Raw genomic sequence first — 26,116 nt, forward strand, 5'->3', positions numbered from 1 at the left:
TAGTAACCCTTACTAGTAAAAAAGATGCAAAAATAACTGGACTTTCTTACTAGGATTTTCTGACCGATTTTTTATAACAATAGAGCAACACACATCCTACAAAAAGTTGGTCACAAAATCCTAGTAATCCAAGGCCAAAAAATGGCCCGATTAATAACCGCCACGCTTACCCAAGATGAAGGCGATTTCAGACTTCTAAGACCAGGTTTTCTCAAGATGTCTTTCTTCATCAATCGATATAGTCAAGAAAGATGCAAAATACTACATATTTCTTCGAAAAAATAAAATATTTCCAAATAAATCCCTATTAGGACTCATCAAAAAACCTCTTTTAGGTAATACTTCATAATATTACTAAGTAAGTATATGAACACACGTATTTATTTGGCGTAAAGCTTGAAAACCACTGGCGTGACCTACATAATTGATGTGATATTGACTGAAGTTACTTTCGTTCATATTTGTGGGTACGGAATAATTTATTGCTAGGCTGAGTATAGTCACAAATAACGATTTGGATGGAGACATAAATAAAATCTTTAAGTTTTTTTGACGCTTGAATTAAATATAAGTATATAACAACTAAAAATCTTCTGCCAATGGTTTAACCCACGTCCTTTGGGAACTACTCCGCGCGCACCCGGGATAACCTACAGCCTTTCTTGATACATGAGCTATCTAACATTGAAAGAGTTTTTCAAATTGATCTAGTATTTCCAGAGATTAGCGCATTCAAACAAACATACTCTTCAGCTTTTTATGTAGTTATCTTAAGTGAAAATACTTGGCTTATTTTAAATGTATCGGACTACCTTTTCTTACAAATACACATCTGCTAGGACACTATAGCGTTTGTCCTCGACTTTACTGTCATATATCATCCCTCTGAGATAGGTAGTCCATTTTCTCGGGATAAATAGCCTGTGTCACTTTGCGACCCATAAACTTTACTATGGCTATACTATATACGTTATATCCTAAATATAGAGTAACGTATATTTAGTAGATGCATATTCATGACCATACAATGCTTAAGGCTGCTCACCCATGTCCAATAAATAATTGGTGACCGATTTTCTGTAGGAGAAATAGAACACACTGATAGCAATTGTGCAACGCATATATCCAACAAAGGTCGGTCAGAATATCGAAGTTACCGTCAGTTGCACAAAGCTCCATTAAAATTAAGTCTTCATTAAATCTATTGCCAACACATTTTGTCTTGTTGACAAAGTAAGGGTGCGTCGACATCTGGCGAATGTGCCGCGAATGCGCAGCTCGCGAGCCGTTTGCGACCTGCCCGCGAGCTGCGCGCGTGCAGTCACTGCAATAGCTTGGTGCGCCTCTTTAGCGCAACTCATGCAAGGCTCGTATAGAGCGCGCGAGCGGCGCGCGTTCTGCGCGCACTCAGTTCTCGCCCTTACAGTTCCGTTTATTATTTAATAAAGAGCGCGTCGCGCGCCGCCTGCGCGCTGATCGTGTACGGCGCTTAGGCCGCGCGCGAACTGCGCGCGGGCGGCGCAGAAGCGGCGCACGAACAAAAATGCACGCGCGCAGCTCGCGGGCAGGTCGCAAACGGCTCGCGAGCTGCACATTCGCGGCACATTCGCCAGATGTGGACGCACCCTAAGAGTGAGCAACAGATTTAAGGAAGCTTTAACTTTAATGGCTTTGTGCAACTGACGGTTAGACAGTCCTACAAAAAATCAGCCCTATTATCGGTCCTACTAAAGCACTGGTACTCAGGTGAATCCGGTTAGACTGGAAGCCGACCCCAACATAGTTCGGAAAAGGCTCGGAGGATGATGATTATCGATCCTACTAAAAGTCGGTCACCGATAATCGGAGGCATTATACAAGAAACAAAACACTGTCTGATGAGCCCCCAAGAAGTTACGAAGCTTCTTACAAATCGTTCTGACGTCATCAATCACGTCTAATTGTTCACCATAGCTTCGACAATGGTCGCCATTGTTACGCCATGACGTTGAAACTTATTGTTCTTTCCTTCCACTGGGTATGAAAGATTCAAAGGCGCTGTATATCAGTGACAGAGAAGAATTATAGGATAGGTACTATTAGTTTTCGATCACGATCCATTTCTGGCTTCTGGAAAAAAGCATAAAATTACGTCTTCACGGTACCTACCAGTTATGCTGCAGGATTGTTTTAAAGAGTTACCGCAACCCTGGTAAATGAAGGGTTTAAGAAGGAACATGATACTCATGTTTTTAGACTTTCTATTAATGGATACGATAACGCATATGGAGTGTTTTAGAATGTATTATTTTTTAGCGGAAAGAAAATACACACTTAATATATTTTAGACAAGGAAATCTATGTAGTGTGTAATTAGCATTCAAATAAACAAACTCAAAGTACTTTAAGATAACATAAGTAGGTCTAGGTAAAATAATCTGATCGTTACTAAGCTTATACAAACTTTGCTAAGTAAATCTTAAGATAATAGAATAGTTTATTGATATAGAGAAATGGGATAATTTACTTAGTTAATAATTCCTGATATTTTAATGCGGGTTTTCCTCGTTTCCGTTTATGGTCTAATTTGATCTCGTTTATTGTCGATGCAACATGTCTGAAAGTACAAAAAGTATAATATATACCTAATGTATTTCTAATAAGTAAAATTAAATAAGTACCTAAGTAACAAAAGGTAATTTTTTGGTTACAATTTGTATCAAAGTACCAGCTTAAGAATTCCTGCTCTATGAAAAAATATTCTTATTCTGCTAAAAGCAAGAGTATATCAAGAGATTTAAATTAAAAATATAAATTCGAATGTACAAAAGATATTCGGATTGAAATCTTTGCCCAGCAAAAAATTGAATTTCGATAGAATATACGACGATACCATGCTCTTTGCTATCAAAAGAAATAATTTAACAATATATGAGTAAATGTTTTTTTTTTAATCATGTTCACACATAAGCTTATCATAGTTAATTGAAAATATACTAATAAAAGACGACAACAGACTACCCGAAGGAATCAATCTAACAAAAACAAAGACCAGAAATTCCTTTAGGATTTCACAATGACAGCTCATAGAAGGACATATATTGTCAAACTTATCTTCGAACAAAATCATGTCAAAACTTTTCTAAGCACCAATGTAACTTTCTTCTATGTTTAGTGTATCAATCACTGAGAAAGAAGTGAAGGAAAACATCTTGAGGAAACCTAGACTTTAAAGTCTGAAATCGCCAATCCGTCTTCAGTAGGATTGGTTATTAACTCTTTCCTTCTCTGTTTGAGAAGAGGCCGAAGCCCTTCAGAGGCACGGTAAAAAGCCCGATGATGAGAAGGGTAAGTTAACCATAAAATAAGCCCGCCGAATACTTCGGATGGTTACCATTCCTGAAAAAAAACAGTCTAAAATTACCGAGCAGTTAAAAAATATTAAAGTGGGATCAAAAATGAGTCAAAAAGACGCCATTTTACCCTCAGAATTTTTTTAAAAATTACCCATAACTGCCAACAACTAAAGCGGCATCTACAAGCGATGCAAACGAACTTATAACGACGAAAAACGAGAACTGAGAATGAAAAATTACAGGTAATAATTCACTAGCTTGAAAAGAGCAAAAGTAGAAAATTTGTTACTTTCAAGGGAAATTTTTAAGCATTGACGTCGATAAAGCCTTGAGACCTGTCTACCCTTGTCATCGGTAATGACTATGTGGACTATGCCTTATTTTATGTGCTATGATACTGGTATGTTGACCAGCGTGAACTTTTAATTTTTTAAGCTTGCAACAGTCCTACAGGTTGCGATATTTTCCATCCTGTAATTTTTACGTGAAAAAGGAATGAACATCCGTGCAAACAAACTTTCGTACCTCTATAATATAGGTAGGATTCGCAGAATGCGACTAACATTCTTTATGGATGTGACTAATTCACATACATTACAAAAAAAAAGAAATATCTTTTTTTCAGATTTTTTTTTTTCATTAATTTAATAAGTATTTATCAGTCATTGTTTGAAATAATAAAAGGCTATTATGTATGATTAATCAAACTCTCAGTAACTACATATACCATGACCATTTTACGTGTTTAGATTTCTGTTTTAAGATGTTTATAATCTAAGCTATTTTTATTAATAAACTCTTGAATATCAAACACTTTACATAAATAAACCTGCAAAATAAGTCTAGCTTATTTCGTACATCCATATTAATTACCGAATAATACATTTTCAAAACAAACTTAATAACTGGAATTATGATAATTACCTCTGAGCCACATATGTGGATTTTCACACGATTTTGGCGTTATTAATATTTCATTTTAACTAACTTACTGGAATACTAAATATCTCAGAATAGACTGGGTAGACTGGAAACTTTTAGTCGGCCGATAGTTTGATTGAGCTCTTTAATAGTATGAAGATCTATGGTAGGGTACACGTTATAAAGATCAATACGTTTCGGTCGAAAAAAAGACTGATGGAAATATGGGATTCTTCATTAAGTTCTAACTTAACTATCAACCAATAGTTGATCGACAACTAAGTCTGCAGTCTGCATAGGCTATTAAATTGACGTCAGAATTCTGAGAAACAACATTGCTTCTGATAAGTCTATTATTAAATGATTAAATTAGTAGCTAACTGTATTAATAGCTGTAATATAATTATAAATTAAGTTCTGCTTAGTTATTTACTTACTAACTCTTGCCAGTGGTTTTGCCCGCATTCACAAGTAGACACAGATTACATTTCAGAGAGACAATACTAAAGGTTAGACAATATTTTTCCTGCATCTGTCAGTTACCAAAATAGTATTTTATTCCTTCACAGTCTTACACGTATTTGCATACATTCACACATCATATAATTTCCATCTGAAATTCAATCAACGATTCCAAGCTTCCTAAACATGGAGAAAAAAATGACTAGTGGAAGTGCCATAACGGAAAATAGCTTAAGAAAGTAGCGCGCGAAAATACGGGTGAGCGTGGAACGAGGAACGTTAGGGTCATGGCACATTATAGCAGCACCGCAACAGCACAGCAGCAGCACGGCGTCGCCTCGAATTTAGACTACGGCTAGCTACCAGCGCGCTAACTACGCGTTGTCCGCAAGCCTGCGCGAGCCTGCCGCGAGGTGTAAGCTTGCTGTCACCGCAAACTCAATATTATTTTAAGACAGTTATGATTGAACACGACGTAATGACGTTCTATCGCTGCCGACTCGGAGTCGGCGCGTAATGAGCATGCTGCTGCGAGCCGAGTTGTGTGGTAGCGGCAAGCGCGCTGACTGCTCGCCGTTGGCTTTTTTATATTGACATTACGAAATATATTATAATATACACGATTTAATGCTCTAAATTGAATGACAACTTAAATGCTGGTGTGGAGCCGTGCTGTTGCGGTGCTGCTATAATGTGCCATGTCCCTTACTGTCTTCGCCCTAAAACACATTCTTTGGACCCGACCATTTTTGTAATACCAAAAAAACGTTGCCAGATCCTAAGAACCATTTCAAATCATCGTTTTAGTCACCCACCGTACGAATTTGACCTAGAAGAAGGCGCCTGACCTACCTGCATTATGGCATCTCCTCTCAGCTCTCCTTACTCCGGGTTTCCGACGAATTCAATAACGTCACTCCAGAAAAAAGACTAATATAGTCCGCCCTCCTTAATGGACCATGGACCACAAAAACGCCTAATTTCGCAGATAATCGTGAGTGTGGTTTTTGCTAGGGTTCCGTTTCTTGTTAGGGCGGGTCTAAGATCTTCGTTAGACCCCTTAACCTATGATGGTATGATATGATGGTCGTTTTCCTGGTCGTTGTAATAAATCTGTCGGGTGTCGATTGAATGAATATTCGTATTCGAATACTCTTTCGCTGTCTGGTTTGAGATTGGTTAAGTGGTGTTTTAGATAGTTTTTTTAATAGAAAAATAGAGTCGAAAGTGGTCGAAAAAAAATAGAGTATCTTTCGTGACAAAAACACATTCAGGCATATTTTTTTTGTACTTTCTTGGAAAGCTTTATATTTATAAGGTGAAGGGCGGGCATTTTGGGGGCTGTCTTTTGTAAATTTGACCTTCAAAAAGTGCCGATTTTAAGTCTACTCTGAATAAATGACTTTTCATCTTTTATCTACATAGTTACAAAAAAAGGATCTTTTAGTATTTAGTAAATAAATGTTTATAAATTATGTTGTAAATAAAGATGACAAATCTGCTACTTCAAGTCGTAAAACTTAAAAAAATACGAAAAGTTCAGTATTTTCCATCTAAACTAATATACTCCCGTTTTTTGTTCCAGTGGCTTGCTCAACGGTGACCGTGACGAAGTGCCAGGCTGCTCTGAGGACCCTGCAGGCCTTCCCGTTCTTCAAGCCGACATGCCTCTGTCGAGAACCGAACGTGGACCCCGAGTGTAACTCCTTCCGCGACTTCTTGTTTGACCACCCCTGCGTTTTCGTCATGAAGAAGGGTAATGATATTTTAAGTAGTAGTTAGTTTAACCGACTTCCAAGAAAGATTATGTTTTTCCTCTAGGTTTACTCACTTTCGACTTTGAGAATCAGGTTGGAACGACTTTGTCCATATCTATCTACGTAGTTGAGTTGGGATCGGCCTCCTGTCTAACTCAATACATATACGGTTTGTGGTGATTACCAGTTATACGGAACAACTACCTATCTGACCAACACAGTTACCCGGATAACATGTTATATCTACTGATCTACTGACTGCCAGTTGTGGTAGTTAAAAAGGTATGTACCTATGAAGAAATGTCTGGGAAAACGGCATATTAAACGGCATATAATTCATCTTTATAAAACTTTGATATAGTTATTTTTGTGTTATACTATATTTACTTTTCATGTGTGTAACTAATTTTGTCGTATTAGGCTGGTGACCTGTAATGATAAAATTAGCTGTGTTTGAAATAAATAAATAAATATTGTGCTTTCGAGAGGCTTAGAAAATCGCTATATTATAGATGATCTCCCATCAATTGAACGACAGCGCCAAGCCCTAGTAATACTTCTAGAAAGATTCCAAACTTTATTACTATTTTTCCCTATCCTTACTTGCGATAATGATAATATTTACAACAACAAAAAAACAACTTGAAGAAACTCTTCAGCTTAAGCATAGAAAACAGTTCTGTTAGTGAAAGAAACTTAGGCTCTAAGCACCACAAAGTTACAATAAACCTCGTAAGAAGTTTTGCTTGTTATAATGCATTTATTCCTATAACAAAAGACTGGAATTAAAATGTATTATGATTTTAAAGGTGTTAAATCATCTATTCTTATGTCTTAAAACAATATAACTATAAGATTATACATTTCCAAAATTGGAGACCTTAAAGATCTCTTCTTTTTAGACATCATCCTAGATATACTACATAATATCTAGGTACTAATAGTATTTTACCATCACTTTTACCAACTTATTATTATAGTATTGTAACCACTTTTTATATGTATTGTAAATATGTAAATTTATTTATTTAATAAATAAATAAAAAAATAAAGATATTATTTATTTATCAAATAAATAAATAAATAAATAATATCTTTTACCCATTATATTTCTGTCAGTATCCAGATTATGTTTTCTATTACCTACTTTAGATGTAGCAAATATCTATCGATAATATTTAAACTAAAATAGTGATGACTTTAAATCGTCGACTTTCTTTAAACCTGATTCTAAAACATTCGCAGCAAATATACAATACAAATCCCCAAAAAACAGCCTAATTCAAATGGACAACATCACTAAATATTCTCTGTGAAAACGAAAAAACTTCATCCATTCCCGATTTAGGCCTAATTATATTCTAAACGCGTACCAACCTAATTTTCTTTCTGGAAACTCATGTTTTTTGATCGAAGTATTTACTGGCCGCTGCTTATCTTAAAAGGTTTATCCTTATAATGGGGATAGCTCCGTGGATGATAATAGGAATATCTGAAAAATCGATTTTGAGGAAAAAAGGTCTTAAAGTATCCATACGCCATTCTTCATCTTCATACTCTTTTACAACTATGTTGGGGTCGGCTTCCAGTCTAACTGGATGCAGCTGAGCACCAGTGTTTTACAAGGAGCGACTGCCTATCTCAATGATTATTGCTCAATCCTTCTCCGTGTGAGAGGAGGCCTGTGCCCAGCAGTGGGACGATAAAAAAGGCTGTAACAGTAACAGACTGCTTATTTGACCTCCTCAACTCAGTTACATGGGCAACTCGATATCTTTTGGTTCCACTCGTCGTCACATTGGCTTCTGACTACCCGTAACGAAACCTTCAAAATATGTTTGTAGCAGTCAACAATTTAACAAGTTTTAGAAGCCCTTGGTTTCAATGTATTCTTTGAGACATGTCATTTCTATCAGTTAACAAAGATGGTCACCCATCCTCTGTCTGACACTTGGAACAGCTTAAACAGTGATCACTGTAACTTAGCCACAAACTCCTCACATAGCCACGAAAAGCTTTGCTATATACTCTTTGAACAACACAAAGCTACCTAAATATGCAAAATCTGTGGAATCCACAAAGAGCTGCTAAATCATGAATTGCATTCCGCATACATAATTGCAGTTTGCAAAAAACCCACTTCTCTTCGAGCTAAAAATATTATTCGTAACAAAAACTCTGTTTTTTATTGTGTGTCAAAGTTATTGACATGGCTACGCTACAATGTTTAAAATGGCAGAATGTCCCGACAATGTCTATGAAAAGTTAGATAGCAGTTTATTTTTTAAATGTATATAAAGCTTTGCAGTGGCGTACAAACTAGTACATTTGGAATTACAGACCACGGAGTAGTAACCATATACTCGAATATAATATGCCAATCTCACCCAGAGTAAATACTAAAATAGTATATAAGCAAATTCTGTTTCTAACTTACTGATAATGTATGGACTACTTGTTGGGTCTGAAATAAATAAATTTTATTTTATTTATTTTATAAGTAGTGTAGCTTCTCAATAGTGAATCTCAAAGTTTAGTTACAGAGTCTTAACTTAAAACGATTCCCTGATATCAATCTCTATAATATCACTTTAGACTGTATATTTTTATATTTCTGTGTCTATTATCCTAAAAGACCTCGGTCTTTCCAGAGAAAGACCCGTACCCAGTGGAGACCCTGCCGACCTGCACCTACGCCCTCAGCGTTTGCCACAACGAGAAGGCCTGCTCCGTCCTCTTCGATAGATTCAAGAACGCCTGCAAAGCTCGTGATGGAGAATGCCGTATGGAAGACAGGTAATACATTTAACCTAAAAACCTAAAAAAGGTCTTAAAAAGAACTGGTTTATTATCTAAGTACACTTAAGACACCATTCATAGACCACTGACTAAGTTTAGGTGATGGAAAACATCTTGAGGAAACCTGGACTTTAATTTCTGAAACCGCCAATCCGCTTTGACTGAGCGTGGTTATTAATTAACGGTCGTTCGTTATCTGAATCTGGGTTCATTTCGGTTTCATAAGAAGAGGAATCAAAAAATTTTTTTTTCTCAAACCAAACCAAACGAATGAAGAATATAAAGGTGACAAAATATACACCAGTCACTTCGAAACACCAACTTCTCCATTAAGATTTCAGCAAAAAGGATTTGCCCTTTTCAAATGTAATTTCAAATGTAATGTGTCTTTTGTCAAATGTATTTTTAACGACTTCCCAAAAAAGGAAGTTCTCAACTCGAAATATTGTATTTTTATAAAATACTTTTCAACACTCATTAAATATTCAACCAATCATTGATCCGATCTTCAGTTTTTGCTAGGACATAAATCCTATAGGTAATGAATGCGTTGTGACTCGGGATTGTATACTGCATTGTCCTGAATTGCACTGCACTGGTCAATAGAAACAATAGCAAAGTAATTTTGCTGGCTCCAGTGCCTTTGAGATCGCAACAATGATCATTTGACTTTACTAATTAGAGGTACCAATAAATAGTATCGTGAGATATTTGTGGTGGAATTTTCTGGCAATGCTTTCAATTGTCCTTTTTACTGTCCCACTGCAGGACACAGGCCTCTTCTCAAACAGAGAAGAAATGAGCACCAACACCAATCTTGTCCAAGACATGATTAAGACTGTTTGATTCGATTTACTAAGTGCTTTTATATTGTCATTCTCTGACCTCTTCTCATTCCGAGAAGGAATGTGCATTAATGCACAACCATGCTTGCTCATGGCGGATTGGAGTTTTTTTTAAGTCCATCTTTTCCCGGTTTTCTTCCATTACTATTACTGGTTTCTGTTTTAGTGAGATAAATATTGGTACGCGAACTATAGTGTAGAACCTGTTCAACCGATTACTCGTAAGTACCTACATTGAGATGCGCTTAACTACTCAACAGCATTTAAACATAGAAGCTGGAAATGGAAGTAACAACAAATTAAATAAATTATCCTACATTAAAATCTAAGAAAGGCTTTAAAAGTTTTAATTTCAATTTAAATCTGAAAATAGTAACAGGCCCGCAATTGATGGAACTAAATAAAATAGTACGAAGAGAGACAAAGTTCTGTTCAGGCTAAAAATATAACCAAAGTGTTTGATCGATTCACTGTAAAGCCGAGATTCCACCAGCATGCAACACTGACTATTTTTCAATTACTATTGTAGTATTTTTCAGTAAGGGTTGTAGTATTTTAGTGTGATGTTTTGTTGGTTTAGGTACTCGCTCTAAGAAACAATAAAAAAAGATCGCGAGCGTACATCTCTAAAATGTACAATTATATTGCAATCGTTGTGCGCGAACACACAGTAGCACAGGATGGATAGATATCCTGGATGCAGGTCGCCTCCAACAGGTATCTGTGGAGATCTAAGGGGGAGGCCTATGTTGAGCAGTGGACGTCTTATGGCTGAGATGATGATGATGATGACACAGTAGCAATGAACTTGCGCTGGCACTTAAACACATACTATCGTAACACAAAAACTTTCAAACGTCTGTTGAACACTTGTCAAAAAAAATGACAGATTATGACGTTAAAATAACGTCCGTAATACTTTTTTTAGACAAGTGTTCAACAAATGTTTAAGGTTTTGTAGTAAGGCTGAAATTGTTCGCGAACATAAATGTGTGCTTAAACGATTTGAATGGAATCTCACCATTAAAGATATTTTATTTAAAAGCAACGCGACGAGATTCATGAAATGACAGCCATTGGTCACTTTATTAATAGTCCGGAGTTTTTAAGCGAAAAGTCAACGAAGAATTGACTGGCATTTTACCTGTAATATGGAACTGCATACCATTTTTATTTTAATGCCAGGGTTTTGTGCTTTTCTCTGTCGTCCATTTTGATTAAATAGTGACTTCTATTTTTATCTGACAGCCAAGAAGGTTTACGTATTTAGCCTCCATGAAGAGCTTTATAATATAATTAGTTTTATCGATATTACTTAGAGTATACGTCATCAGGGACTTCACATTTTTTTTGCATTTTGTCTACTGTGTTTCGTTGGTATAATGAAAAATTACTTAAATGAGATTTTAAATATATTACTTTGACTGTAATCTTTTGTTATAATGTAGAGGTAATTGTTTATTTGGATCATTTATCTTCTCAATAAGAGAAGTGTATTGATAGCTACACCACAGTTCTAAACCTGACCATTACCTACATTTATCTGACACTAGCCGTTTTCCCGCGGTTTCACCCGCGTCCCGTGGGAGCTGCTGCCCGTACCGGGATAAAATATAGCCTATGTTACTCGCAGATAATATAGCTTTCTAATGATGAAAGAATATTCAAAATCGGTCCAGTAGTTTTTGAGTTTATCCATTACAACCAAACAAACAAACAAAGTTTTCCTCTTTATAATATTAGTATAGATTATCTATTATGACATTATAATTTTTACCTTTTTTTTCTTGTAGATACTTATACCACATATTAAAATAACCCCATTCACCACCAGGGAGGCCTGTCGCGAAGCCTGGGCTGGTCTGCGCCTCTCTCCTCTCTTCGGCTGCATCTGTCCCAACACGCATATGAAGAAACGTTGCGACCGCATATTTGCTGTGGTAAACCACAACCCATGCGTCGGTGAGTAAGCACCTTTATGTAAACGCTCACGCTGTGTATTTTCGCGGGTTCTGAGTGAATAAAAAAATAAAATACGTAAGATTTTTAATACTTTAGAAAACAAACGTTATAAGTAATATAAAATACAGATTATGGTAACTTTAAACCCTTAGGTGTAAGTTGGATTACATTTCGTATTAGGTACCTTCTATCGCAATGGAATATGGTTTTTATAGAATGAGATAAAAAAACTCATTTACCAGACAAAGAGGTAAGTATAACATATAACTTGCCAAGTAAAAATCTTACAATGACTGAATATTTTACGGACAAAAAGCTCTTTTAAATGCAAAAGGTAGTTATACACGTAACTTACTTTTTATATGTCCTTTCAAAACGGACTACAACTTAGAAACATACAATCAATACCTAAAACCATCATCAATCAAAATCATTTCATAAATAAATTAAAGTAAAATACCAAAATTGTATTCCGTCGACCCACACGACATCGACACAAATAAAACTATGAATCAACAAAATCGAACAGTTTGTGTACCAAGTTCAATAACCAATGTCTAGCCACGTTATAGCCTATATGACAAAGTATATGACGAAGTGGCGATGTTCATATTTTTTCCATGAACACTTAGGCCGAAGTAAGAAGACGACATAAACGTCACTTTTCTGGTCACACTAGAGAGTATTTTCCGAGTGGCAACGCTCGGTTCGTACGGGCAAACGAATTGAGAGGCGAAAACAAACAATTGACAACTGCCGGTACCAAAGGAAACCGCATGATAGATTATTTTTAATCGTGCCAAAAATCCACTACTGTGAAAGCACTATAAATATACAATCCGACGGACTATATGTTAATCAACATTTGTACTTCTCTATACCAAAAGTTCTCACTTTTATCTCAAGTTCTCATCTAGCTACCTTTCCAGTCTAGCTACCTAGCATGTAGTAAAACATAACACATACAGTCTCTAACTAAAATCACCTAAGTGCCTTCACCTAAATCCAGCAAGTCTGAAACCGCTGCCAGCTTTATCAAAATACCCTCCCGAAATCCGAAACTATTTCCATTAGTGAGGGGAATCAATACCCGTGTTATCCGGGAATCATTCAATAACCACTTTCCCGGCTAATATAAAGGAGTGTCTAACTTAGTATTGACCAGTACACCCTTTGGAACATAGATTAGGTAGGACCAGATGCGACTTGAATGGTAGGTAATTTACGCTCCTGTGAATAGTATTTTGGAGTGCTAGGAACATTTTGAAGTTGTATTTAATCTCTTGTTAGTGGTAGTTCTAATTTTAGTTGCACGAAGAAAGTGTAATTGTGGTATTAGTAGTGTTAATCGGTTGCTAATTATACGTCATTTATAGGTCGTTTTTATAATGTCGGCAAAAATAGCTTTCAGTAGCAACGTAAGTAGATTAATATTATACCAAGTATGGTGCACGTGTAACGTCAGAGAAAATACTCAGACTTCAGACTTTTATAATCAAATTTTTTACGCATTATACACGAGAAATTAGTGAAGTCAAACCTACCAATCAATTCATGGTTAAATTCTATCGACACAAATGACACATCTGTTAATTGTCAATAATCTTTGGTTTCAATATCTCAGTACCCGTTTGATTTATTTCTTATAATCTCTGCGGGCGCTAGGGCCGGGATCCCGCGGGATGGGCCCTTAATCCCGCGGTAATCCCGCGATCATCCACCCGTCGGCCGCGTCAACTTTCAAGCTCTTTCAATCCCTTTAATTCCATAAATTGATCTTGACTTTTTCCAAAAGTTCTATTATTATCAGTTAGGTAAGAACTTTTGTTTTCAAGTATGAAATATATTGGGGGTGTTCTCTTGTTTTGTGGTAGGAAAGAGTGGGGGGTTTAGGGTGGTAATATACTTGTCGAAAATAAGTGTGATATCTGAAGGTCGCGAGTGCGATTCCGGTGTAAGTGAAACATTTGTTTGCATTAACATGGTTGTTTAATTTAGTCTGGTTGTTTCTATGTATAATATGTAAGAAGGTGGTACAAGCTCAGATAAAGTCATGTATCATATTACCCCTTGTACAAGCTATGCTTAGTTTGGCAATTTGAAGTGCCTTCCGAAGCACGTCATACCTTTAACGGTCACCCATCCAAGAACCGGCCGCTTACTCAGGCCCCTTCGTACTTACACATAACAACTTTCAAATCCAAAGATTTTATACACTATCCAGATTTTTAACCGCTCACAAACTAACCAAACTAAAAAAAGAATTTTAAGCTATAAAAGTAACTATAACACTTTATGGTTTCACGTCACGAAGCTTATTATAACTGGACATTGTATTACGTTCCGAGCCACTTAATACACAAATAGACTGGTCGATAATTCGTCATTAAGTGTGATTTTAATTCACGCCGACCAAGGACTTGGGGTAAATTTATTTTTAAGACGCTTATAAAATAGTAGTTATGACGTATTTAGATTTTATTGTTTAAGGCTGTGTGAATGACGCACTTGTAAGATACTAGTGATACTCCGTAGCATTATATGGATACTAGCTTCCGCCCGCAGCTTCGCCCGCGTAGAGTTCGGTTATATCGCGTTTTCAAGACAATTCTTCAAAAATCCGGGATAAAAACTATCCTATGTTCTTTCTCAAGGTCAACTCTATGTCTGTACCAAATTTCATTAAAATCAGTTCAGTGGTTTAGACGTAAAAGCGTAACAGAGAGACAGACATAGTTACTTTCGCATTCATAATATTAGTAGGGATACATAAGTTGTATCTAGGAGCTTCCTAAAAAAATCTTCTATTGGTAAAATTCTAAAAATATTTTATCGATTCTATACCAAAGCTTTTAGAAGCTTATGTAGGTACAAGTAAAGTTTCAAGTTATTTATAGAATTAATTTAATCAAAATCGACTTTGGGTTCCATTGAGTAGATTTTCAATTAGTTTACTAACAGTTCTTTCGCACTAGCGAATTTCCGGCTCGGTTTTTCTCCTGTCACCTATACCTGCATGAAAAAATGCTAGTGTGAAACGCGCTTAATACTAATTCATTTGATCTGCATTATAAACTTAATTATAGTATAGATTCTGAATTTTTTTTTGCCCTTTCAAAGAGCTAATATTGACACTACCCTAGGGCTTAAATAACTAACATAATTGTACAGAAATCGGAAATTTTCTTTGAGCTCCGGTAATTTCTATTATTATTTACGAGCTAATTAAAAGAGGATATTACTTCCTTAATATTTCCTTCCTCATAATCATTGTAGATGTAACCTATTTGGGTATAAAACAATATTTTCATGCAGTTTTCTTTTATAGCCAGAAGACCCATGACAAAGATTTATTCACTCGGATAAAAAGTAGCAAACAGATAAGTTTTTAACAGGTTCAAGCGTACAAGCTCTTGACTTTTATGTCATTAGCATCCATATCAGTGTTAACAACAGAAAACGACGTGTGTTGTGTGATTTTATGTGTATATTCGTTTTTGTTTGTGCGTCACGAACGCGAATAAATGTTTTGATTTGATTTTGATTTGATTTGACGTATCATGGCATGTTATGAAATTCTACAAAAATATCCGCAAAATGTTGCAGTTTTATAAGTAAATGATGAGGCTAATGGTCCACTACAGAATTTGTACGAATAAGCGCAAAATATAATCCCATCTGAGAAGATGGGAACCCGAGCGCTCTCTGATTTCAAAGAAAAACTCCCAATGTTTGAATTTCAGGCGGACTCGTTATGTGTGGTACAAGGTACAAGAGAATAGCGATTTCCTCCTTTTTAAACGGTTTTATTTAGCTCACCCTGTTTGTTTTTTTTTTTTATTTATTTATTATTCTTGGGTCAAATTTAGTAATTCAAATTTAAGTACCTTCCTGTTGTCAGATTGATCTGAAATTTGGTACACACCTTCAACTCCGATGACAATACAATATAGTAATATCAATAACATTGTAAATCCAAGATGGCCGCCGGTACAAAATGGCGGATTACATATTTTTTCCACAACCCCCTCAATATGGGTATCAAATGAAAGGGCTACACAAGTAGAATACTGTCAGCAACCCCAGCGGGGCCCAGGCCTGCGGGATTGTTCGAAAGAGTTACCGTGGTCCTGGTACATAAAAGGCCTACGACGAAACACAACGGTTTTTAGTCAGTAAGAGACTGGCACTCCCTCACAGCTGCTGACCCATATATAGAATGAGGAATATTCGGTAGGCATTTTCATTAAATACTAAAAACTAGAAAATAAAAAATCGGTAAAAAAAACTTTTAAGTTAAACGGTTTTACTTTATGTGCACTGAAAACTAGAAAATAAAAAAAAACTGTTAAGTCCTTACCTATAAACCTACGTAGGTGGTCCCGGTCATATTAGACTAAAATAAAAACGTGGGGCCCTCTGAAATCCTACCTATGGCAAAGCATATCTTTATACTTTGGTAGATCATGAGCTCGGCGTGCGCTGGTGAAGCCGCTACGGCTGATTATTGATTGTCAAAATCTCCAGTTACGATTATAGTAAGTCGATGCAATCCACACCTATTATACCTCTAGAAGAAAGTACTACAGCAATAGTTAGGTAATGGGCCCCACATTTTTATTTTGGTCTAATATGACCGGGACCACCTACGTAGGTTTATAGGTAAGGACTTAACAGTTTTTTTTATTTTCTAGTTTTCAGTGCACATAAAGTAAAACCGTTTAACTTAAAAGTTTTTTACCGATTTTTTCGTTTAGTCCCAATGTATTTAAGGTCAGTACAAAGATTTCCGCTTCCATTCCGTCATACTACTTAATATTTCATCGTCATTTTAGGCCATCTTTTCTTTTGGATTCAGTAATGATAGATAGCTATAGATTTTTTTTTCACATTTATAAAAGGTTAACCCCTAAGGCATAAGACAGCCGATTTTTCTTGTTCTCTTCTTTTCTACATTTGCCATTTAAATACACAAAGTTCTATACAAAAACAATTTTGCAAAATTGATCTCTAAAGTCCAGTTTTTAATTTTACTTCTCAAAAAGAACAGATAAACAATTATAAAGTAAAACAAAAGATACCACAATATTTTTTTTTTTATCGGACAACTTAATCCAACTAAATCGCTACCTCTTATTGCTTGGACCATCACCCAAGGAGTTCGGATTGTAACACGAAGCGACGGATTACGGATTAGCCAGATTTAACAAACAAACATAAATAGAAGACGTAATTCAAATCTTTCAGTTTCACAACAGATTGTTAGGCGTAATCTCCTTCAGATCTAGGAGAAAAACTCTTCAATTCTTAGTAGGTTCCTGTTTAAATAATCTGTTTCTAGTTTCTTTGTTGCTGGAGAATTTAATTTGTGCTCTTTCTGATAGTGTTTTATAAGTCGTTTCTTATATTCAGGTATAGATGTTTTATCTCAAGTGAACTGGTGAACCATTCTTGTCTATGTAAATGTACCTCTTTTTTAACGACGTCATAATCATCAAATGACTACTCCCGCTGTGGGTTAGTAGCGGTGAGAAAGTGTCAGACTGTTACTGCCAAAAAATTTGTCGTATTCCGTCGTAGGCCTTTTATGTACCAGGGCCGCTGTAACTCTTTCGAACAATCCCGCAGCCCCAGCAGACCGCGGTCTTTTCCGCCTGATCACTGGTGAATTTTTACGTTTTAAATCCTGCGGCGCTATTCAAAGAAAATCCTTTATAGATTTGACATTGTGCATGTACATAATATTTATATATAAACAAATATAGATTAGAAACATGGTGATGTAAATAAAAAAAAATATGACAAATTATTATTTATCACCATTTCTATAATTAACAAACTAGAAAGTGCTCTACTTTTTAAACACAAATTAATAAAAGGTTACGAATTACAAATAAACTCTAATAACAGTTATTATAAAAACATTAGGTTAACGAAACATTAACTTCTAAATGTCAATAATCCCACGCAAGTATTTGAATCAGAATACCAATTATTATATATGTTTTCCTTGTAAACTGAATTAAGTAAATAGTGACGATATGGAAACATGGTGACTAACAGTTGCTTCCAATAATCTGTCTATGTATTGTATGTAGAGATAGAATTTAGGCATTCACTCCATTCAACTAATATATTATTATCAAACATCAATTGCCAATCTAAAATAGGTTAGTGTATGACAATTCCTAGGTTGTAAGTTTCCAAAACTATCCTGGACCATTTGAAAAGTATATCCTATCGAACAAAAAAATATTTTTCTAATCGGGTCATAAACGACGGAAATACTATCACTCGCGAACAAACATACAAAAATCGCACATACTAATTGAGAACCTCCTCCTTTTTCGCGAATATAAAAATAGCAATGATGGTTAAATTTTTTAAATCTACAGCTGTGCTATAAAAATATTATTTATACATATTTATAATTACTACAGCAAATAATAATTCTAATTGAAATTAATTCGATTCGAATCTGAATTCGAATTATAAATGAACAAACACTATTTGAATAAAATTTTCAGCTGCCAGTAATTAATGTTTAAAAATAGAACTTAATTTATTCAATTGAAGCAAGAAATTCAATATTAGTGCCAGTTATTTGAAATGGTACTTTCTATTTAGTGGTGCTATTTTAAAAATAGATGTCGGCTTATTTTATTTAAATAAAAAAAAATCCACTGGGTTGCGAATACCTTTTATACGACTGCTTTGTTTGAATTGAATATTTAGTTTCGTAGTCTTTTTAACTGTCAGAAGAAGTTTATTACACTGAAAACTATTGCAGGCTTCTACTAGAGAACTAGTAGGTAGGTATTTTAGGAGAAAAAAATATTTCCCGCGTGCAAAGCCGAGATAGGCAGCTAATTGAAAATAAATCCTGCTTTATTAAGTCATACTTACAAAAACAACGATTTTCCCGTAATACCTGTTTAATGTAACAACTTATGTAAGATTTACTTCTACTTGAAAAATCTTAACAGCAATATTTCTCTAGAAACATCTTCAATAAATACTTTAATAGTTCCTCCAGTCCACTTCAGATCAATTGGACACTGGGTGAAGAGGAGGGGGGGGAACTCCTGACTCCCTCAACTAACTGGCCGTTAAGCAAACGACACGATTCAAATTACGAACGGATTGTGAAAGCCAATAAAAAGTCCGAGTTGATTAATCGTTGACAATTCAAAAATGGAACGTTTGTTTTTTTTTGCAGTTGAAGTTACGTCTGCGACTGTATCTAATGGTTTTTAATCTATATTTTAATGTTATAAACCTTTTTTTATATTATAAAGCTTATGAGTTTGTTTGTTTGCCATAACTGAATGCGCTTACCTCAGGAATAAGTCCATCCATCCGCCTAGCCTTTTCCCAATTATTTTGGGGTCGGCTTCCAGTCCATACGACTGCCTACCTGACCTCCTCAACTCAGTAACCCGGCAACCCAATACCCCTTTTTAAGACTGGTATCTTAGGTGTCTCAGAAATTGGTGCGATTCTAAAAAATATCTCAGTGATGAATAAGGCTACTTGGGCGAAGTAATTCCCTGGGTAAAACTACGATAGGAACCTTCTTCATAATATTGGAGCGATTTATTCAAATCTAGAATATTTCATGAAATTCAAATTAAGGCTTCAAAGAATTTACCCACGATTTCTCAGAACAGATTTAGGTTAAAAATATTCTAATATCCAAAAAAGTGTCTACAGGAATTGCTTTGAAAAAACTGTCAATCAAATAGCATTATTTTTGATATCGACATATTTCTGATAGACTTAGTTTCCAATTCGTAATACACCTACGCAATTGTTTGACCTTCACCGATCATAAGTTTCCATTTTTCTACCGTAAAAACTTACTAACATATATCAAAGAAAATAGAAGTTAATAAAAATTCGTAAGCCACTATATTTTCGCCCTTTTTTATGGGAAATCATCAAATGTACACCCGCCGTGGGTTAGCAGCGTGAGGGAGTGTCAGATTGTTACTGACTAAAACCCACTATGTTACTTCTTAAGCCCTTATGTACCAGGGCCACGGTAACTCTTTCGAACAATCCCGCAACCCCGGCAGGCTCTAGCCCTGGTGGGCCCCGCTCGGGTTTGCTGACTCACTACATTTTCACCTTTGCTTTGTCTGACATTATTGCCGATCCATTGTTTATTTCTATAACCTCTCTATCGGTTTTTTCGCGATTAGCAGTTGTTTTACCTACCTATATTTTTTTGGAATTACATTAAAAGTATTTTTTCAAAGATACCAAAGGAGTGTTTACGTTATTTCTACACATACATTTATGTATTATCTAATCCTCAAGGTATTTTCATAGTCTTTTTTTCTTCGAACAATATCTAGGCACTCTGTTTATTTGTGTAAGTTCCGACGAAACTTTGACAAAAAATCTAGAATTCCAGAATTCAGACAAATTCCAGGTGTACATTTTGTTATTTGGTGCCTGTTTTTACAGGTGTAATGCTTTGTACATTATTATATAATGTAATTCCTTTGGGAAAAAGTTCGTCAAAAATCAGTTTTTTCACATGTTTTAATATTTAGGATATTTATCAATGCTTTTATAAATGGTAGCCTTATTCCATCACAGAGAAATAGGTCAATTTTGGATCTGTAATTAAAAACAAAATAAATTATTTTAACATTATTCCTTCTTAATATGAGATGACTTCTTCTTCTTTCTTTCTTCTTCTTACAAGCCGCCAAAAAAACGTTGTTAAGTGGTGTAATATAGTGACATTCAATGGTTTTATTTATAATATCTGTAGCCTACAATTAAAGTCTATATCGGAGATGAAAAAACAAGCTTCTTGGGAAAACTTTTTTATCTAAATCGGTTAATTTTAACTTACATTCGAACATGACTACCTACAGTTTAAAATCCACTTAAATCCAAAACTACCTTGAAATCGACATTAATACCTTCATAAATAGCGGATTCCATGGCCTAATTACGTCATAAACCATGTTTGCCCATAATCAACATAAATTAGCCGGTTGAACTAACCGCTTGTTCTAACTCCGTTAGTAATTCCATTTAACTAACATCGCATTCAACAAAATTTCTGTTAGACACACTACAAACTTTTAGTCGGCCGATAGTTGGTTTGGGTAATAAATCAGTATGAAGATGAATGGTAGTACGCACATTACAAAGATCAGGTGTTTAGCCGGTATCAGACCGACTGTAAACTAGGATGAGAGGTAAAAGATTGCTATGGTACGGGCATGTGGTAAGAAGATGACACGCATGCAACAAAGTGTATGCTAAGTATGAATGTAGAGGGAGAGGAAGACCTAAGAAAAGATGGTTTGTTTGCACAGAAAGATGACATGAATAAGAAAGGAGTGAGTGTCAGGAAAGAATGGAAGCGTAAGACATTTCGCCGATCCCAAAAAAATTGGGAACAGAGCAGGAGGAAGATGAAGACCGACTTGTAAACTTTGAATGGAATCAAGATTTTCTTTTAAAAAATTGCCAACCATCGGGTCAACAGTCGGCCGACAGCTTATTCTGCAGTTTGTGGGTACTCTTAGTAAAAAAGTGGGAAATACCTTCCTTTGTTATCAAACGGCCTGTTTAGGATATGAGTGCAAAGGACAATGGGCGCACACGTTCTAAATGGCGATAGTTAACTTAATGTATGGTATAGATGTTTTATCTCACGAAAGCAGGTAAGCTTTGTTTTGTGTGTGTAAATGTAAGTACCTACATGCACATTGTCTTTGTATGCGTAAGCTCGGGAACGCCCATTTTCACCAGTTTTCGCCAGCGGTTTCACCCGCGTGGATACTACTCCGCGCACCTGGATAAAAAGCAGTCTGTAGCCTTCCTGGCTATCTAAAAACAAAATATTTTTTCAAATTGGTTCTTTAGATTAGGTCGTTCAAGTAAACGAGCAAACTTTTCATCTTTACAATAGGTATTAGGACAGATATAGAGAGATAATATACCACTCAAAAGTGTATTACAATATTGAAGTTTAAAACAAACTCAATACAATTTTATGGTTTGCCCACAACACCATTTCATTTCGCATACTTTATTGCCGTTTAATATTTTCAGAGCTAGTTTCATTGCGTTCACAAATATGAAAACTGGATAAAATAGATTGATAGACGTTTTATGCGTTATCAATAAAAAAGAATAGACTCCATTTTGTTGAAACGACAAAGTTTATGGCATTTAATAAAAACGTATTTGTGTACTTACTAAGTATATTTACTCAAAAAATATTTTTTTGTTTTTTTCGTTTAAGTAAATATGAAAAATTGTTTGTAAATATGGCCTAACAAATGCGCACGAACCGAGCATTGCCGCATGGAAAAGACGATCGAAAAATAGTGTCCGGTTTAAAAAAAAATTGTCTGGCATTCATATCTATTTTTCATCTGCTTCTTTGACCTAGTTCAACCATAATTTTTTGTATATGTTCACTTAACAAATGGCTAAGTAATTTGCCACTTCTCTTACAAAAAAAAACTTGCTTCATCATTACGCTTTTCCTCAACACCAAAAATACACCACACAAGTTAACTCAGCAATTTCACTTGTCAAAACTCTCAAGACGAAAACCTTTGATCTTTGACGTACCAAACTACAACAAAGAGAACTAACCAAAGTCTTTGGAAGTCAACCAAAGTCTTTGGAACATGCCAAATGACATATTCCAAGTGACGGGTTGCCGTCACGTGCCATAAGGACCAATAACTTCAATCGAAATTAATTTCGGTAAAACCAAGGACCCCAATGGGGAAACAAAGGCCTTTTTTTTTTTTTTTTTTTTTTTTGGCAGGGGGAAAATCCTCATGGACTTCCCTCCACCTGGGGTCGGTGGAGGGGGTGTGCCGGACTCTTACCGGCTAAAAACCCACCCAGTGTTGCCTTCTATTACCTATTGTCGAGGGCACGGGTATCGCCAAAGCATTCTTCCGCACCCCCGACAGGTATTGGCCCGCCAGATGTTCAAAGGCGGGCCCCGTCAACCTCTGTGGCCGTCACCCAGCGGCCACAGCAAACTCTACTAAGAGAGGCGCGCGCAACACAACGCCACCGTCTCGAGGCCTGTTTCTGATCGGACGACAGACGCCCCTAGTCTGTCGCCCGCAGGCCGCGCCCTATGGTGGCCGGAGATCAGCCACCCTGCGACGCCCACCACGTCTGCTGCGGGCGGGGAGAGAGGAAGCAGTTTCTCTCTCCCTTTCCGCCGCCTCCTTTAAAACCATCACATCCTCACAAAAGGAGGCGACGGCGTTCCACCCTTCTTCGCTGCCGACCATGCAGGACACGACAGCCGGCAGCGAAAGACTTCCCGCAGCATCTACCGCTGCCGCTAGGTTACGGCGCTGCGTTGCCCATGCTGGGCATTCCACCAACGTGTGCAGCGCCGAGTCCTCGCTGCAGATCCCACAGTGGTGGCATTCGGGCGTGGGCTCCCGGCCTATGCGACACAGGAACTTTCCGAAACACCCATGCCCGGCAAGAACCTGTGTCAGGCGGAAGCTGAGGGCGCCGTGGCTTCTCTCCAGCCACTCCTTCATAACGGGCCTGATTGCCGCGACAACGGCGTGCCCTGCCGTGGGTCGCGCAAGTCGCTGCTCCCATTCCACCATTAACACCTGGCGGAGCTCTGCCCTGCGCGCCTCAACTTGTCGAGGCACGAGGCACTCACCCCGCTGCACTGCTTCCTCGCGCCATGTATAGAGTGACGCGAGGACTTTCCCGTCTAGGTCCCATGGTGGGGATCCGGCTAGGAGGCATGCCGCTTCAAAGGAGATCGTACGGTATCCCCTTATGACCCTGATGGCCATCGCTCGCTGAGGTCTTCGCAGCACTGCAAGATTGCGGGCCGTCAGGGTGTTCGCCCACACTGGCGCGGCGTAGAGCGCCATCGCCCGCACGACCCCCATATAGAGCCTCCGGCAGGAGGTATTGGGTCCCCTGAGGTTGGGCAGCAGGCGTGAGAGCGCAGAAGCTGCGGCCAACAATCGGGGAGCCAGACGTTGGAAATGCGGCCCGAAGTTCCACCGACTGTCGAGAACGAGACCGAGGTATTTCATCGTCGATTCGACAGCGATGGTGACCCCTCCTACTACGATGCTAGACCCCGGAGGTGGCTTCTTCCTCGGCCCATGGAAGCAGAGGGCCTCAGACTTGTGCAAGGCCACCTCGAGGCCAAGACGCCGGATCCTACCCACGACCTGCGCGACACTGGCTGTGGCCCGAATGGCCGCCTGTCGGTACGTCTTCCCACGTGCTGTTACTAGCGTGTCGTCAGCGTAGCATATCACGCTGACGCCGTGGAGAAGCGCACCGCGCAGGACCCAATCGTATCCAGTGTTCCACAGGAGAGGGCCGAGAACCGACCCCTGAGGAACACCGCACGTCATCTCTCGACGACCCCATCCTTCTCGACCCGGGTACACCACAGCTCTTTCTGACAAATAGGCCCCGATTATGCGACGGAGGTACCCTGGCACTCCATGAAAACGGAGCGCCTCCTTTATGGTATTCCAGGGCAGGGTGTTGAACGCGTTGGCGATGTCGAGCGACACCGCCAAGACCACCTCGCCCCGGGCGACTGCTTCCTCCGCCAGGACCCTCACGCGCATGATCGCGTCAACTGTTGAACGCCCCTTACGGAAACCATACTGGTTGTCCGCCAGATCTGGCCCCTCTCCGGTCATGTGCTGAATAAGGCGGTCGGCGATGATTCGCTCAAAGATTTTTCCCACCTCATTCAGCAACACAATGGGCCTGTAGGCAGATGGTGAGTCTGCGGGGCGTCCCTCCTTTTTGAGCAGGACCAGCTTTCCGACCTTCCACTGGTGGGGAAACTGACCCTGCTGCAGACATGCGCTCAAGAGTCCTGCAAGTCGGGGCCCGAGAGCCTTTATGGCCAGAGCCCATACTCGGCCTGGAATGCCATCGGGCCCTGGGGCGGTGTTTTTGATGCGAGCGACCGCCACTCTCAACTCTACCTGGGTCACTTCGGGCACGTCGTCGTCGTCGACCTCTGCGTTGAGCATGCTCCAAGGCGGAACCATGGCGGGTGGGTTATGCTCCGGTCTCAGGGGGAATAGAGCGCTAACCACATCCTCCAAAAGTTGTGGCTGCAGAGTCTGGGACAGTGGGGGAGCCCACTGGCGCAACTTACCCCTGACCATACGGTAGGGGCGACCCCAAGGGTCACGATCTAGTGTCGCCAGTAGTTCCCTTTGAGCCTCTGCTTTGGCCTTCCCGATGGCCAGCTGGAGAGCGCTCTTTGTCTCCCTGTAGGCCTCGTAGAGTTCCGCCTCTTCGGCCGTCGCTGTAAAGGAGCGACGGCGTCTTCTTCGGTACCTGGCATACTGGCGGCGCACTTCCACACATGTGATGCGCAGCTGTGCAATCTCCTGTGACCACCAGTATACCTGGCGCCTGGATGGTGTGGGATGGACTCGGGGCATAGCACTGTCGCAAATCTGCGACATACTCTCCTGTAACCACTCCGCTTCTTCTTCGATGTTAGCAGGCCTGTCCGGATGGTCTAGCCAGGCCTGCACAATAGCGGCTTCCACGAGAGCCTCTCGGTCCAGCCGTTTAAGTGCCCAGCGCGGGCCCTCTCCAGTGCCCACCGGGGCTGCTTGAACCGGCCCGCTTGAGGTATGAGTGGAGATACTGAAACGGATGTACCTATGATCAGACAGCGTCTCCACCCCCTCCAACACGTGCCAGCCCTGGACGCGGCATGCGAGCACAGGGCTTGCGAAAGTGAGGTCTACTATAGACCCACCCAATTGTCGCACGCACGTCTGCACGCAACCCCGGTTCAGGAGAAGCAGGTCTTGCTCGACTGCCCACTCCTCTATTAACTCTCCCCGCACATTTGTAGTCAGGGAACCCCAGGCAGTAGACTTTGCATTGAAGTCCCCCAAAACGAGAACGGGCCGTGGACGACTACGACTTATAACCGTGCTTAACTCTAGCATGATCACCTCGAGGTCGGCGAGAGAAAGGCTGGGGGCAAAGTACACCC

General features: G+C 38.6%; 1 protein-coding gene across 1 annotated transcript in view; it reads left to right on the forward strand.

The window, feature by feature from the left end:
- Positions 1 to 26,116, forward strand: part of LOC124642618 — a 143,548-nt gene that overhangs the window by 94,771 nt on the left and 22,661 nt on the right. Inside the window, exons 3-5 of the mRNA XM_047181128.1 lie at positions 6,304 to 6,474; positions 9,127 to 9,271; positions 11,954 to 12,081. Of these exons, the coding sequence (XP_047037084.1) occupies positions 6,304 to 6,474; positions 9,127 to 9,271; positions 11,954 to 12,081 (444 nt within the window). The remainder of the gene's footprint in view (positions 1 to 6,303; positions 6,475 to 9,126; positions 9,272 to 11,953; positions 12,082 to 26,116) is intronic.

The sequence above is a fragment of the Helicoverpa zea genome, chromosome 25 (genome assembly GCF_022581195.2).
Source record: "Helicoverpa zea isolate HzStark_Cry1AcR chromosome 25, ilHelZeax1.1, whole genome shotgun sequence".
Classification (NCBI taxonomy): domain Eukaryota; kingdom Metazoa; phylum Arthropoda; class Insecta; order Lepidoptera; family Noctuidae; genus Helicoverpa; species Helicoverpa zea.